The 16184-nt window shown below is 42.0% G+C and overlaps 1 protein-coding gene across 4 annotated transcripts in view; it reads right to left on the reverse strand.

The window, feature by feature from the left end:
• Positions 1 to 203: 203 nt before the first annotated feature.
• LOC129719467 (protein bric-a-brac 1-like) overlaps positions 204 to 16184 on the reverse strand; it is a 376548-nt gene continuing 360567 nt past the window's right edge. For 2 of the 4 annotated variants that reach the window (XM_055670810.1, XM_055670807.1), the window contains 2 exons: positions 5232 to 5641; positions 204 to 5149 (listed from right to left, as the gene is read on the reverse strand). In XM_055670810.1, coding sequence (XP_055526785.1) covers positions 4121 to 5149; positions 5232 to 5641 — 1439 coding nt within the window. In that variant the 3' untranslated portion in view covers positions 204 to 4120. The remainder of the gene's footprint in view (positions 5150 to 5231; positions 5642 to 16184) is intronic. The other 2 variants (XM_055670811.1, XM_055670808.1) reach the window with 1 other exon arrangement.

Genomic DNA, 16184 nt, shown 5'->3' on the forward strand with positions numbered 1-16184 from the left:
CACTTTTAGAGATCGATGTGCTGGTACAGAGAATGTGAAACATTAGTAACTCTGAAAAGGTCGATTTGCTTACCTTGGTTTTTCGTTGAAGTACAAAAGCAACGTTCTTTCCAAGTATTGAAAAATTTCATAATAATTATAATACGCACAGGCGAGGACATTGTGATAAAAACCATTGAAACCAAACTCGGCGATGCATTATTTTAAACTATATTTCATATCGAATAAATTGGTACACTGTGACAAATAGCCAACTAATGATTATTGATAAATTGTTTTGTTTTTTTTTTTGTCCACGATGTTTATCCTTTGTATTCTTATCCATGTTAGTTTTAGTTTAATGTTGTTTTTTCCCTTCTACTACCTGTTGGTTGATTTGCTTTTTTCCTTTTTCTCTCTCTCTCTTTCTGTTCGTTAAATAATGTTAATTCCTTCTCATTCCGTTTGTTTTTTTTTATTTATTTTTGCGCTCATGTGTCTTTCCACTAGACTGCATGAATCTGAATCGTTTATTCGTTTGTTTCTGTGGTTTCTTTTCTTACGAAGAAGACATAATGCTGCTGTTGCAAGCGTTTGCGTTGAACAAATGATGAGCTAGGTTTATTCCTGCGTTTGCATTTACGAACTCAAAACAGACTGAATGAGGCGTTAGAAACGTAGAATGTGTGTTTGAAGGTAGTAAATTAATTTTGGGTGTGAAGCTAGTTCGTTTTCGAGTTTCGCTAGTTAGATTGATTCATTTGGTGGCGCATTTTATTTGCTATTGTTTTGCTGTCTCTCTCTTGTTTTTATTTGTTTCTTTTTTTGCTATCGGTTTTGATCTATTTTGCTTACTTAATGTACTGGTAATGTTAGGTTAATAAATTACAGTAGTGTTTAATCATTTAATAAAAAATGTACATTTTGAATACAGTCAACAAAAATCTATTGCATCTTGCGTAAGAGCGTTTTTTTTATACATGGGAAGGAAAATATAGAGTATAGTGATAACAAACAGTTCGTTCCGTAGTGTGTAACGTTTTTTAAGTTTTTAACCGTGTTCTGGTTTGCATTTGATTGAAGCCCACGTTGGTTTTGCAGGCAGAGCTTGTGGTTTGAAAGAAACAAAAAAAAAACGGTAAAAACCACTAACCGCACGCACGAGAACATGAACATGGACTATGGGAAGATTGAGGACTGCATTTTGTATAATTGTTTTAATTGTTTACTCTTTCTCTTGTTCGGAAACTAGAAGTGCAAAACTAGGATAAATGCTAGTAGCTGCATTGTCGAGCTGGTTTTGATATCGGTTGGTTCGATCAATCACGAAATAATAGTAAATTTAATATTTCATTCTACACGTATATTCAAGGTTTTTTTTTTTCAATAGTAGACTCTGTGATGTCTCGAAAACCAATGCACATCCTACACAATGTATGCATCATCATGCTAATCAAATGTTTGCTTAGGTTGAAACATAGAAAACATGATTCAGAGAATCCTGTCTTTTTATGTTTGAAGATTGGCTCGAGTGGAATAACAAATAAATGTTCGAGATCATAGTAAGTCATAATTTCAAATCAAGCAACCCAGTTTGATCTTGACTTGACTCCTTCCGGAGTGCTTGCAGTGAAAGAGTATTCACTGTCAAGTTTTTTATGCTTTGCTGCAAGCTTAGAGTTTGACTTTCTTCTGTCACAGTAAGCGATCAACAGTCAGTGGATGGATTAAATACGTCCAATTATATCTGTTAAATAAGTGTTCTAGTAGGCGTAAAGTTTATTGGATCACGACGGTACTGAGTCACTGTGTTGCTAGTTTACTTAGTTCTCTGCAATGAATTTATTCTATGTGAGTTTGGTTTTGGTTTCGTGTTATTATAATACATCAATAGTATGTTTTGCTGCGATAATTTGCTCAGTGTGGGGTGAAAACGACAGAACTCAGGCTTCTGTAGTTGTGTAATGTTCTATTCATTTTTATTTTCCGGTTTATTTTGTTTGCTTTTGTTTCAACTGCTTTCTAGCGTGGGTGCATCGTATCGGTTTGCAATATGTGTTCGTGTGTGTGTGGGTGTAATTGTAAGCTTTTGTTAGTTCGTTAGCATCCTTCGCACGAACTCTCTACCAGTCCTGTCAAAGGATTTTTCACAGTGCACACCTAGAAAAATTGATTAGATGACACAACCTCTCACATTGACAACGAAATTTTCTTCCAACAGAAAATAAACAGAAAAAACTCGAGAAAAAGTCATCGGTGGGTCCGCCCTTTGTTGGCCTACTGGGATGACTTTCCCATTCAACGTAAAAGCTGTAACAATTTCCGAAACGGGTAAATTTTGACTTACTTCCAAATTTAAAATTTCTTTTAAAGATATAAACAGTTTATGTTTGTCTCCTCGATATTTGATCTCTTTGTTTCGCTATCGGGGTTTTCTTCTTCGTTCCGTTCGTTTAAAAGTAATTTATATATTAAATTTCTTCTCATAAAAAGGGGTGGAAGGCACTTTTTCTCTAAATTTTTGTCGTTTCAATTAATTTAAATATATTTTCTTTTACTCTCTTTTTTTTTTGCTTAAAATTTTGCTTTCTTTTTGAACACATTGGCCGAAATGTTTTACAAAATTTCCCTCGCTCTACTCTAAAAGGTTTTGGTTTCTTTTGCTTTGCTTTTTCTCTTTTGCTTTGCTTTTTGTTGTATTTCTTGCCTAAAATTATCCTTGTTTGTTTGGTTTGCCGAAAATGTTATAATCGTCCGAAACATGCTTGTTAAGAATAAATAAGTGTCCTTTGTGACCCTCTTTTTACCACCCGCATTTTCCACCACCGTTAGCCGAAAAGTGAACGATTTCGGTATGAGCAGATGTTTTGGTTTTTCTTTTCTCGGATCTTTTGCTGCTGGTTAGTTCTCTTCGATTGTTTCTTGATTTGGGGGACATAAACTGGTCTCTTTAATGAACAAAAAAGATCAATCGAAAATACATGCGCAGTTTTGTACGCGTGTACGCAAAAATGTGTCCGTCATTTTGCTAAAATGAAAAGGTGGCTGTCGCTTGAAAATAGAATCTAGGCCAAACGCTTTGTTTTTGTGATAATTTAGTTTTTTTCATTCTTTGCCTAAAATGTAGCTTTTCCTCTATGTAAATTTCACTTATGGAGGTTGTGTTTCCTCTTGACAAGAAGGCAATGTATTTAAATATACTTTTTTTTATTTCTAGCTTAATTTCTCGTCTCTTTTCTTGTGTTGATCATACATATTCGCTTCACGTTTGCTGTAGCCGAAGAAGATTTGCTTTTGTACATGTTTTTCCATACTTAACCTCGAAATTTAATTTTAGTCTTGTTAGGGTTTTTGAACATTAAAATGTTAATTTTATTTTCTCGAAAGCAGTTGCTGTGTGGCAAATGTGGAAAGAAGTTGTTACTAGATTCTGTGAAATCGTATTTTAATATTTGGAAAGTTTTAGAGCTTTACTGTTATAAAGAATTCTTTTTTAAAATGATTTTCAGTACGGAGTTTAGGGCTGTCAGCATAAAAAATCCCCAGTTACCCTAAAAAGTGCAAAACAATCACAAAAATGAATTAGAACATCTAACAACTTCTTCCCACAAAATCGCCGCTTGCTTCTCTTTCGATCTGCTTGGTTAATACGGTTTTTTGCTGGGGGGAATGTTCCATCCAATTTTTCTCTTAATTTTTTTCTCTTATTGCACAATTTTTTTTTATCAATTCTCACACAGCTTTGTATCGTTATAGTTTTAGTACGATCTAGCATGGTTATTTCGGTAATACAAAATAAATAAAACTCCTTCGAAGTTTTTTTCCCTCTATGTAGCTTGCCTCCTAATAAAACTGTACCCTTTTTAAGTTAATCATATCACATATTGCAAAAATAACATGTGTGAAATCATCTCTTAAATCGAAGAAAATAGTACAAAAAATAGAAGTTAAAACAGAAGACTGAAAGAAAAGTAAAAAAAAATATACAAATTAAACTAAATCCCAAAAGTTTTCACCTCTTTGAAAAAAAAAACAAGAACGCTTCTCGCGTAAGCCGCCGCCGCCGCCCCATGCTTGCATAGCCAAATTGGAACTAAACTAAACCTAACTGAACGCTTGACGACGGGCGTGGACAGGGCATCTAATCGCCGCGGCACTCGGTCATCGGTTCCATCTTAATGGGTGCCCCAGGCCGAGGGGATTCTCTGAAGGGGCCACTGTTGTTGCCACCGGGAACCATTCCGCCGCCACCCGTACCAGCGCCGGCAGCCGCAGCAGCAGCGGCAGCAGCTCGCGTCGAAGCCACCAGTTCGGCGATGTCCTGATCGTGGAAGAGATGCTCCGGTCGGGGCGGTGAGGACGAGGAAGAATAACCGGCCCGGGATGAAGACTTGCTGCTGCCGTACTGCGGAGGCATACCGAGGGGGTGCATGTCGGTGCCTTGGCCACCACCACCACCCACCGCTAGATTGACGGCCGGTTCGAGCGCTAGACCCATCGGTGATGCAAGTGGACTCTCCTCCGTCGGTGGGGTCGTCATGCGAAGATCGTGAGCGGAAGCGGGTGAACCAAGACGTGTTATACTGAGGCTGCCGCTGTTTAGGTGGGCCAACGAATGATGCTGATGATGATTCACGTTGGGTCCGCTCGATGAGTGATTGTTTTTGCGAGATGATTCGTGTTGATTACGGTTGATACTATTGTTGCTGCTGTTGTTGTTGTTGTTGGAGGTGCTTGGGTTGTTGCCATGTGATAGGCCGACAGAACCATGGAGTTCGTGATCTTTGCTGGTGGGTATGTTAGAACCAGCAGGAGATCCCAGACGGGGTATTTGTATTCCACCAGTTCCCCCATTATTACCGTGGCCTTGATTCGGTACGGCAGGCGAGCCAAGTTTGGGAACCGGAATACCAGTGCTGGACCCGCCAGCATTTCCCGGTGGATGGATGCTTAAGTTAGTGTGATGCGGGGGTAGGTTAAACCCTACCAGATTTGCTGCTGCCTCAGGGTGATGTTGAGCGGCAGCGACCATGTTGCACATCTGCTGTCTCACAGCGGCCACTGTTGCAGCGGTTAGTGCATCCTGGGACATCGCTTCGGCACTGGCGGCCGGCAGCTGACCGTTAGCATTCGGTGCATAGTTCAATGGATTATCTTGGAACGGAAATGGCTGCAAGCAAATAGGTATATATATGGAAAACATAGAGCATTCGATCGATAGTCGGCAGAACATTCTAAACTCTATTAATTACCGAATGTCTGCCATACAGGATCGGTTCTTCCTTGATTTCTTTGGCATCGCGAAAGACTACGCTTTTGATTACGCCTTTGATGTGCTCGTCCGGCCAGATACCGAGCAGGATCCGCTGCGGTCGGCCACGGCCTTTCGGTCGCAGATCGGTGCCACCGTCGATCGACGGGCCGAGCATGTTGTGGACACGGTTCGCGTACAGCACGAAGGTCGGATACGGAATGTCGTACTTGCGGGCCGCCTGTGACAGCGAGAGGCCCTCCTTTAGCACGCTGAAAATGGCCTCGGCCATCGTTTCCGGGCGCCAGGATTTCAGCGGGCCACGCTCTCGGAAGCGCAGATGGTGGATCAGGTTCTGGCTGTTCCAGCATTTCTGCCACATCGACTGCAACTGGTACTGGTAACTTTCCGCTGGAATGGAACAAAAAAGGTAAGAATGAGGTTTAAGGACGTGTGAAACTACGTTTACGCTATGCTGCTATAAGCGTCACAAGTTACTTTTTAACATTTTTAAGAATTTATTGCCTGAAGTATGTTGTCAAAACATAAGATTTATTCTAGAAAATTTGAGAAAAAAAAATTCAAATGCGTTTTCCTCAATTAGTTTTTTTTGTAACTTGTGATGCTAATGCATACAATGGCAGTAAAAAAAGCAAAGCCTTGGAGCTACATTCTTATTCGGAACTCGGACCTTCTGTTTTATTAACACAGACTTCGCAGCAAACTGTGTTAGCGTACAAGACAATTGCGAGGCTAGCGCTGCGATCCTACTGACACTAACAACAGTCTCTCCCGAGCCGGGACTCGAACCTACGACGACTGGCTTGTTAGGCCAGCATCGTACCTCAAGACCGGCTGAAAAAATAAAAATATATAATAAAGAATCGGGAGTAATATAAACATAGACAACTAAAAATTTAGAATATTTTAGAGGCTCTCTTACTTCACAACAAACACGCTCATGGAGAAATGAGAGTATGTATATGAAACCTCTCTCTCGCTTCTTTATGTGAGTATTTTTGGTTTGGTTCATACATGCCCAGTTTTGTTCAAAATGGCGTCGAAACAACGAGTGAAGAGCAAACACGTTGTACAGTTCGCTATGAACTGCACAACAATTTTAGCAAGAAGTTCACGGTAAACTCGCCACTCGAATACAGGATTGGTTGTCTTCATAATATGGTACGGACAGGGGGCTCTTGTGGCTGTCAAACTCCATACATTTTTCATATACCACACTTTGATTCTGGTACCAGCGATTCTGGTACCCACTTTCTGGTTGGTTTGCCCTAAAACGGTTGAAATAGAGTTAACGTCCCATGATTGTTCATTGACTTATTCTCGAAAAAATACGTTTATAGAAGTGAAAAATCAAGACTCAACGTTTGTTTTCAATACAATGTGCACTTTCAATAAATAGGATATTTTGTGTAAATTCGGCCTCAGTCGAAGACAAAGCGATTGCTTGATGCTTTTGCGTTATCCAAGCCACTGTGCCTTCAAATGTAGCCACTCATCGGCCGACGTTCGCTGATGTCGTTTCCCCGATCGGTATCTGAGAAAACCACCAACGCTGCTTTGGATTCGCCACCTTTACATAAAGAGTACCCTTTACATAGCGAAGAATGCGCTTCAAGTAGCCCCAGTGTTCATTCGTCGGACAACTTTGCAACTGACTGAACACGTTCACTTCTACGCACAAGAAGTCTGGTCGGGAAGTACGTATACCAGATATCACACCAGCTCACGAAAAGTTTTATCAGTTCTATCTACGTAAGACCTTTTCTTCTTTTTTGAGGTGGCACTCGATCGGTGTAGGGACCGGTTTGCAATCCTCCATGCAAAAGCGCCGAAAAAGGTTCTCCTTCTTGAAGCAGCTCTTTATCATGGAGATCGCTCAACATCACGCTCAACTATGAGAATATTATCAACATAGAGAACTAGGATCATTCGTTCGCCTTACACCATTCGCACTGGTCGTTTTACTGCGTTTGAAACCCAGTCTGGTGACTAACCAGTGGAACCGTTTGTTCCACGGTACACACACGCTTTTTCGATACTACGGTCAGACCCTCGAGTGAAACCACAAAGATATCCTCTTAAAGTATTCCGTTAAAGAACATCGTTTTTACGTCGTGGTTGGCAAATGGCTGAACACGTGTAACTTGAGACCCTAATGTGGCCATTCACCTCTGTCCAGCAACTCCTATCCCAACCTCCACGTGGTGCCGACCGGAATACGAGTAACCTTAGCAGAGATCGGCTGGGTGGCCACTCAATCGGGAAAACGGGAAATGCGGGAAAAAGTCGGGAATTTTTTTATTTGATCGGGATTTTGTTAACAAGATTTTTTCGAAGTATTGTGCATGATGGAATTACATATAATGAAGAAGTTGGAAGTGCAGGACTGCAAGTTGGTCCCTCAAAAGTCACATTTTTCTTTAGCAGTCAATTTTTTGACCAAAAAGTCACTAAACTACATATTTTGACCCGCTGACCAGCTGACTACTTTAAGCAGTCCTGCTTTTCAAATGAAATAAATGTTGACACCAAATGTCTAAGAATAGCATTAAATGTCGAAATCTGGTGGTATCCAAAAAAAATTGAATGGACTCTGTGGGACTTCTCAAGATGGTAAAGCGGATCGAAACCGGGGTCGAAAATCGGTCCGCAGTCTGGTAATGAAAGTTGCCAGTTTGTCGAGAAAACGTTTTTAGTGAGAGAATTAATCATAAATTCTCATATGTACAATAGAAACTGTTGCAATTTCTAAGAGCAATGCAAAATAAGTTTCACTGTACAGTCTTACTAACATTACCAGTTATTAGTAGTTGTTTAAATGAACGAATTGAGGATAAAATAAGTGGCACACAGTTCTGATCCTACAGTTTTTCAAATAGATTTTTATTTCAGCTAGTCTTTTAATGGAAATATTTAGCGAACTCTAGCGAAACAAGCTACCTTTCCCGCTTAGAAACTCAATGCTGGTGAAAATTTGGATTTTGGACGAATTTGCTATGCGGAGCAGTTAATTGAAAAAACATTTGAAACTTGCCACAAAATAAAGCAAACATAAATTTGAAATTTTTTGAAAAACTTATTTTTGTACATATTTCAAACTCGTATTTTTTCTGTAAATTATACAATTTGATTGTAAAAAACTATGTTTGATGTAAATACCCTTACACGGTGACAAAAAAGTCCGGTCACACTTTTTTGGGGTCACCTGTAGCCTACACGTTGCATTTCTCTGGTGCCATCTATATGTCAAATGAAAGGGTTAACTTTGCTGCCCAAAGTGTGAGCCACGGCAGAGTTAAGAGCAGCTGTTATCGCTGAATATGTAAAAGGGTACAAACCCTGAGACATATTCAAACACCTAAAACCGCTCGGAATCAACCGGAAATTCGTGTACCGGACCATAAATCGGTACCTAGAGACCGGAGGCTCCGAGGACAAGGCACGATCTGGACGACCAAGGTCTGTGAGAACTCCAAGGCTGAAAAAGATTATACGAGACCGGATTCGCCGGAATCCCGCCCAATCTGCACGGAAGCTGGCCAGGAACCTTAAAATGAACCGATAATCAATCCGCCTGCTTCTGCGCAAGCATTCAAAACTTACACCGTACAAAAAACAGGTGGTTCATGGGGTTACCAAAGCTACAAAGGACAAGAGGTACCAACGGTCGCGGGAGTTGCTCGGTTGGCGCGCAGATGACGAGATTATTTTTTCGGACGAGAAGCTGCTCGTTTTGGAGCAAACAGTCAATCGCCAAAATGATCGAGTTTGGAGTGTGAGCCTCCAGCAAGCTCCTGCGGACAAGCTGAACGTTGTCCGGTTCCAAAATAAGACGTCAGTGATGGTTTGGGGAGCCATTTGCAAGAGAGGTAAACTGCCTCTTATTTTTATCGATAAAGGGGTCAAAATAAACGCAGCGTACTACCTGGACACGGTTTTGAATAAAAATGTTCTGCCTCAAGCTGAACTATTGTTTGAAGACGATTACTACTGCTCTCAGCAAGATGGCGCCCCATCCCACACCGCAAAGGTTGTTCAGGCGTGGTGTGAGGGAAACTTGACCGATTTCATTTCGAAGAATGAATGGCCTCCGTCGTCTCCGGATCTGAATCCACTGGATTATTTCGAGTGGGGATGCTGAACGACTATAAAATAACAAATTTGGAGCAATTCAAGCGAGTTATCACGAAAATCTGGGACGAGATGCCGATGAAGCACGTGCGCGCCGCTTGCAACGACTTTCCGAGACGTTTGAAGCTGGTTCGATCAGAGAAAGGTGGTGAAATTCCGAGATATCGTCTGTGAAGTATCTTTATGAGTTACTGAATAAAGCTATGAAAGCCAGATTCAGATTTTCTTCCTATTCTTTGAAATATTGAGATTTTCCTGTGTGACCGGACTTTTTTGTCACCCTGTAGAAAACAATATTATTGTTTTCGAGATTTTTCAAGAAAACATTTTATTTATTTTATTTGTTTCTTCCTACGACTTTTTACATGCTTTTCGTATTGCAACTGGCCCTAGAGTACGATGCTGGCCTAACTAATCAGTCGTCGTAGGTTCGTGTCTCAGCTGGAGAGACACTGTTAGTGTCTGCGGGATCGTAGCGCTAGCCCTGCAATCGCTCTGTGCTCCGCTGCTAAATCTGTGGCCAGTAAACAAAAATACTTTAAATGTTTTAAAAGCCAAAATAATTAGCTTGATTGGTGTGATGTTTCCGGCAAAGCTTTAGATAGTAGTTCTATTGAAAAATACTAAAAGTAGTACTAAAAATATTTTAAATTAAACATTTCAAAGAGTTGATTTTCGAAAAATATTTTATTGATGATCATGGAAAAACAAAAACTAAAAATTCTTCAGAAAAAATCCTTATAAGGATTTGGGAAAATTTCGGGAAACATTTTTTTTTCTTGAAAAGTTTAAAAGAAGTTAAAAATAAATGTGTTCCCTTTTCAACGGTTTCTGCAAGACAGTTTGTGCAGCCTTTTAATTTGAAAAATAATAATTTAAGATCATTTTTCTGATTTCCAGGTTATTTTTTAAGTATAGAAATCACTTATTTTGAAATGTTGGCCCCTAATATCATTTTTTTATCAGCTTGGCCATTTTGAGCGCTGGATGCAAACAAGTTGAAGATGTTGGCAAATAACCAGCGATATGCAACTTTGATGAACTAGCAAATCAAAATACTGTAAAAGTTGTGAATGCACTTCTGAAGTTTTCAGAATCTATGTAATGCGTGATAAACGAAATACAGTTAAATCGCAGTATTTTTCCTTAATGTAAAAAAATATCTTTAATTTGAGAAAAAAACGCAAATCCATGTCACAAGTTTTGTTTCCTAAATAATCAATTCAATCAAAATATTCATTACTCTTAGGTTAAGTAGTTTCTTGTTCACTCTTAACTTCCCACGACCTTTCCCGATGATTTGAACAACGAAAAACAAAGTTTGTACGAAAAGTGCTGTTTGGTTTGTTGTTGTTCCCCTTAGGTTGTTATGCGTTGAAAAAAAGGGTGCTTATATCATATTTTTAGGAGACAGATAGACAAACATAATGAATATAATAAACAAAATAGCTAACACGATTATTGACTGCTTAATGGAAGATTTGTAAATTTGAGAAAACCGCAAAAATTGTATTTAACCTGTCTACCATGGGAAGGCAAAGGTTGCATTTTATGTAACTAATCAACTGTTTGTGTAGAATGTCCCGAGCAAATTCGGTAGAAATGATATGAGCTATTACTTCCGATTTAGGGTCCAAAAATTGACGTTCAGCCGTCGATAGAACATAACCTAGTTTCCGTTTCTGACAATCGGGAATTTCTTGCAATCATGCGGGAAAAAGTCGGGAAAAATGCGGGAACTCGAAAATGTAAAATAAGTGGCCACCCTGGATCGGGTAACCAACCCCCGGTTAAAACAATGGTCGTATGCTGACTGGGAAAGGGGTCGTACGCGGCTGTATCCCTATATTAGGGTCGGCGTACAACAGCGTCTGACCCGGAGCGGGCGGTTGAATTATGAAATGCTATATCCCACCAGCTACACCTAAGATGGCAGCCCCATCAGCAGGATGTAGGTATCGCGACCCTGGTAAGGTAGCATACCAAAAACACTCCTAACCACGAACAACGAAATTAGAAATACGGAACGGATCGATCGGTAAAGACCCAGGCTACGAACACGGAAAAAGATTAAGGTAAACGATTGGAAATTGGGTACTTGGAACGTCCGATCTCTCAATGAACCGGCGAGGGCTGGCTTGCTTGCTCGAGAACTACAGCGGCACGGTGTCGAAATCGCAGCGATTCAGGAGGTTCCGTGAAGTAGACCCTATTGCACGCACTTCTTTCAAGCAGGCTTTGTTTTGCTCATCTTCATCTTAAAGAGAAAGAGTTTTCTTTCCTCTTAACAACTGCGAGCTTACATTCAATGTGCATCACACCATCTGCTGTAGAGAGAGCGCAGAGTAATAGTTTCTCTGACGAAAAAAGGCTCCTAATTTGACAGAGCATCCGCGCACGCAAGAAAAATGAAATAAATTGCTCGGCGACCAACTGCAGAATACGCACCCATGGTGAGTTGTGAATCTTCCTATAATATTAAATTCGAAAACGGTTAGGATGTGGCTTCAATATGAACCTAAATGTTTTGATATTTGGCCAACTTCTCTTCTAGTAAAAGAGAAGCTAACGAAAACTACTCCCTCTTAAACTGAGAGAGCAAATAAAGGTTTATCCCTAACACGAGATGATAAAGAGTGAAAAGGAACTCTGCGACCTAAATACTCTACGCCTAAATGTGGATAATTACTCACTCTGTGTGAGAGAAAGTCTAGTTCTCCAAGGGGTTTGGCAGCTAGAAAAGGAAATTTGGGCAAAATCAAGAGAACGGAAGAAGCCTGCTTTCAAGTACCTACCACATCTACTACAGTGGCGGCAAAACAGCGGAACGAAGCGTCGGTTTCCTAGTGCTCGGAAATCAGAAAACAAGAGTCATCCGGTGGAGGCCCGTAGATGACCTTATGTGCGTGTTAAGGATTAAGGGCAACTTCTTCAACTGCAGTTAAACAACACCAACGCACCGACAAACGAAAAATCCGATGAAGTCAGAGATTAGTTCTATAACAAGCTTGAGCGAATCTATGACGAGTGCCCAAAACATGACGTAAAAGTCGTCATCGGAGACGCAAACGCACAGGTTGGGAGGGAAGAATTCTCCCGCCCGGTCATTGGAAGGCAAAGCCTCCACTCGTCAACCAATGAAAACGGCCTGACGCTGATAAACTTTGCCGCGGCCAGAGGAATGGCCATATGTAGCTCCTACTGATTGACGGTCGGCACTTTTCGGATGTTACTGATGTTAGGTCTTTTCGGGGACCAAACATTGACTCTGATCATTATCTCGTCGTTTGTAAGATCCGCGCAAGGTTGTCGAACGTACTGAAATCTCGCACAGAGAGGACGACGCGTTTCAGCATTCAGCGGTTGAAAGCTGATGGCGTGGCAGCAGAATACGCCAGAGAGCTGGATCAACGGATCGCAGAACAGAAGAAGGAAGGAGTGGAAGACATAAATGGGCTGTGGAGCAGTATCCACGGCGCCATCGAAACGACTGCGAGAGAGGTGGTAGGTACGACGCGTGGAAGACAGCCTAATGGCTGATTCGCTGCCGAGTGCCAGAGAGCGTCAGATGAGAAGAACCGTTCCAGGAGCCGCATACTCACTGCGGCTACGCGTCAGAACAGAGAGAGGTACAGGGTGGCAAGAGCTGTCGAAAATAGAACCCACCGTCGGAAGAAGCGCGAGTACGAGGAGCAGGTGCTCGCCAGCGCAGAGGACAGCTATGCTCGAAACTACGTGCGGAGATTCTATAGAACTGTCAACAAAGTCAGAAGCATGAATATTCCTGTGTGTAATGACAAGGACGGCAACCTGCTTACTGATAAACCGACGGCTGCAACCAGATGGAAGGAGCATTTTCAGGCGATATTGAACGGCGAGGAGCCGTATGAGCAGAGCAGGAACAGGATGACGATTATGAGTGACGAACAAGCTGTGGAGCCACCAACACATGAGGAGGTGAAAAAAGCGATTAGTGAGCTGAAAATCGGCAAGGCCGCTGGGAAAGACGGTATACCGGCCGAACTTCTAAAAGCGGGAAGCGAGCGACTGTACTATGCGATCCACCAGACAATACTAAAGATCTGGGCAGATGAACAAATGCCGAACGACTGGTTGGAAGGCCTCATTTAAGACCCTTCTTATAGAAACTTCGATTGGATTGTGGTAACTATCGAGTCAAAACGTTGCTCAACTCAGCATATAAAGTGCTCTCTCGTATCCTGTTCTTCAGATTGAGACCGTTAACGGAATCCTTTGTTGGCGAATACCAGGCTCGTTTTCGACAGGGGCGTTCCACGACGGATCAAATATTCACCCTGCGACAGATCCTCGATTAGTTCCGGGAGTACAACTTTTCGACTCACCATCTGTTTGTGGACTTCAGGGCGGCATACGACTCAGTGAAAAGAAACGAGCTGTGGCAGACCATGCTGGAACACGGTTTCCCTACGAAACTAATTAAGCTGAGTCGTATGAGTCGTATGGATCGAAATCGTGCGTGCGGAACATCAGCCGCGTTCGTAACGTTGGATGGACTGAAGCAGGGGGATGCGCTCTCCAACTTACTGTTCAACATCGCTATTTAAGGTGCAGTACGAAGAGCAAACGTGGAAAGAAACGGTACGATCATCACGAAATCTCACATGCTTCTTGGTTTTGCGGACGACATCGATATCATCGCTATCAACCGTAAGGCCGTAGAGGAGGCCTTCGTACCTTTTAAGAGGAAAGCAGCGAGATTGGGACTTGTCATCAACTCTACCAAAACGAAGTACATGGTAGCTGGCGGAGAGCGTGGGCCAGCTAAGGTCCCGTAGTTTGCAAACTCGCACAAAACTAGCGCTGTATAGGACGCTGATACTCCCGGTAGCATGGACATGAAGCATGGACAGCATCATCATTGTGCACTGCCCATATGAAGGGAAACCCGACGACGAGAGGAAAGTGTTCCACGCGCAGCTGGAGCAGGTCTACCGTAGCAGTTAGCGATAGGACGTGAAAGTTGTCATTGGGGACATGAATGCTCAGGTAGGACTGGAGGCAATGCGTGAATCATCGGTGCGTAAACTTTGCAGCCTCTCTTGGTATGGTAGTCCGAAGTACCTTCTTCCCCCGCAAAGATATCCACCAAAGCACCTTGGAGATCACCCGACCAACAGAAGGTAGATTCTTCTCCGACATTATCAATGCTCGCACCTACCGCTTTGCGAATATAGATTCGGACCACTTTAGTAGCTGTGTGCATGCGCTCAAAACTCTCGACGGTCTATAATATCCGCCGAAGTCTAACGCCGCGAGCAAGTCGGGACGCCGCGGTTGCACGAGAATACGCGGAGCAGCTGGAGCGCTATTTCCTGAAGTGCAGCTTGGCGCAGCTACTGTTGCAGATGGCTAGAGGAGCATTCAATCAGCATAGGCAGCACTCTTGTAGCGTTACTAGATACAAGGGCTCCGAAACATAAAAAAGGCTGTTTTGATGGCGAATGCAAACAGCTGCTTGGGGATCTTTATCCATCTATCGTCCACATCGCCAAGATTAGCAGGTGTCGGTGGGCTTGGTTCTTGAACCTGTGCACAGTGGGCAAGGTGGATCGATCTGGTGAAAGAAGACCTACGGACCCTATGCAGACTGCAGAGCTGGCGAACTGCAGCAATGGACCGTGTGGAATGGAAACGACTCTTACGTTCAGCAAAGGCCACACTGCGGCTTGGAACTGTTTGGTAAGCAAACGCAAAGCCTTGGTGCTACATTCCGATGCGGAATTCGACCTTCTGTTTATTTATACACAGCGCTACGATCCTGCTGACACTAACAGTCTCTCCCGAGCTGAGACTCGAACCTGCGACGACTGGCTTGTTAAGCCAGCATCATACCTCGAGACCATCTGGGAGGCTGTTTGGTAAGGTAAGGTATAAATAAACAAAAATAACATCGCCCAACGAATAATAGTGTGCACCTCTTCAATGCACGAGTGTCATTCGACCATTTTTTCTATGTGCGAGAACCGACGGTCATTGTACAGCGAAAGCCAACTGCGACACAGATTAACGTAGCGAATTAAATGAAAGTGTTGATCGTCTAGAAGCCTGTGTGCGTGTATTGATGTTTGTTTATTCATTTGTGTATTCATCAACGGACAAATAGGTGTCGAAATGGTGTAACTTAAAGCTAACAATAAAAATATCTTGGATATCTTGGAGAAATAACAATGTTCCATTTAGACTAGTCAGACCTCGAAAAGTAACGGTAACCTTTATCATTCGGAACAAATTAAAATCAAACAGCGCCATACTTTGCTGAACAGTCTTTAGAGACCAACTATCGCACTGTTGTTAGTTCGTCGAGCAGGTAGTCGTGGCCAGTGCTGATAAAAGTCATTTTCCCCAGCAAAATTCTTCGAAAATTACAGCCAATCATTTTCAATTTTCACTTCCAATGATCGCAGCACTCTTTCAGATACACTAGATTTTCGTCCTAGTAATGTGATGTTATACTCAGATGAAATAGATCGCGCGCATCGTTCACGGTTACGGAATAAAATTTGACGACAAATCCAACCAAATGTTTTTCACTTCAAAGCGAAAAAGAAAAACAAACAGTCCACTCAACCAAAACGAACCGCACCGAAACACTATTTCACTGACACTGACCGATGCCTTGACAATCTTCGTAAACTGATAAACTGATTTTGTTGTCTTGCTTCCATCACATGAAATATAATGATGTGTTTTGACAGTTCAATATCATGCAAAAAGCGGGAAGGGAGAACTCTGAAAGGATTTAAAAAAATAACGTTTATGG

The sequence above is a fragment of the Wyeomyia smithii genome, chromosome 2, assembly GCF_029784165.1.
Source record: "Wyeomyia smithii strain HCP4-BCI-WySm-NY-G18 chromosome 2, ASM2978416v1, whole genome shotgun sequence".
Taxonomy (NCBI): Eukaryota; Metazoa; Arthropoda; class Insecta; order Diptera; family Culicidae; genus Wyeomyia; species Wyeomyia smithii.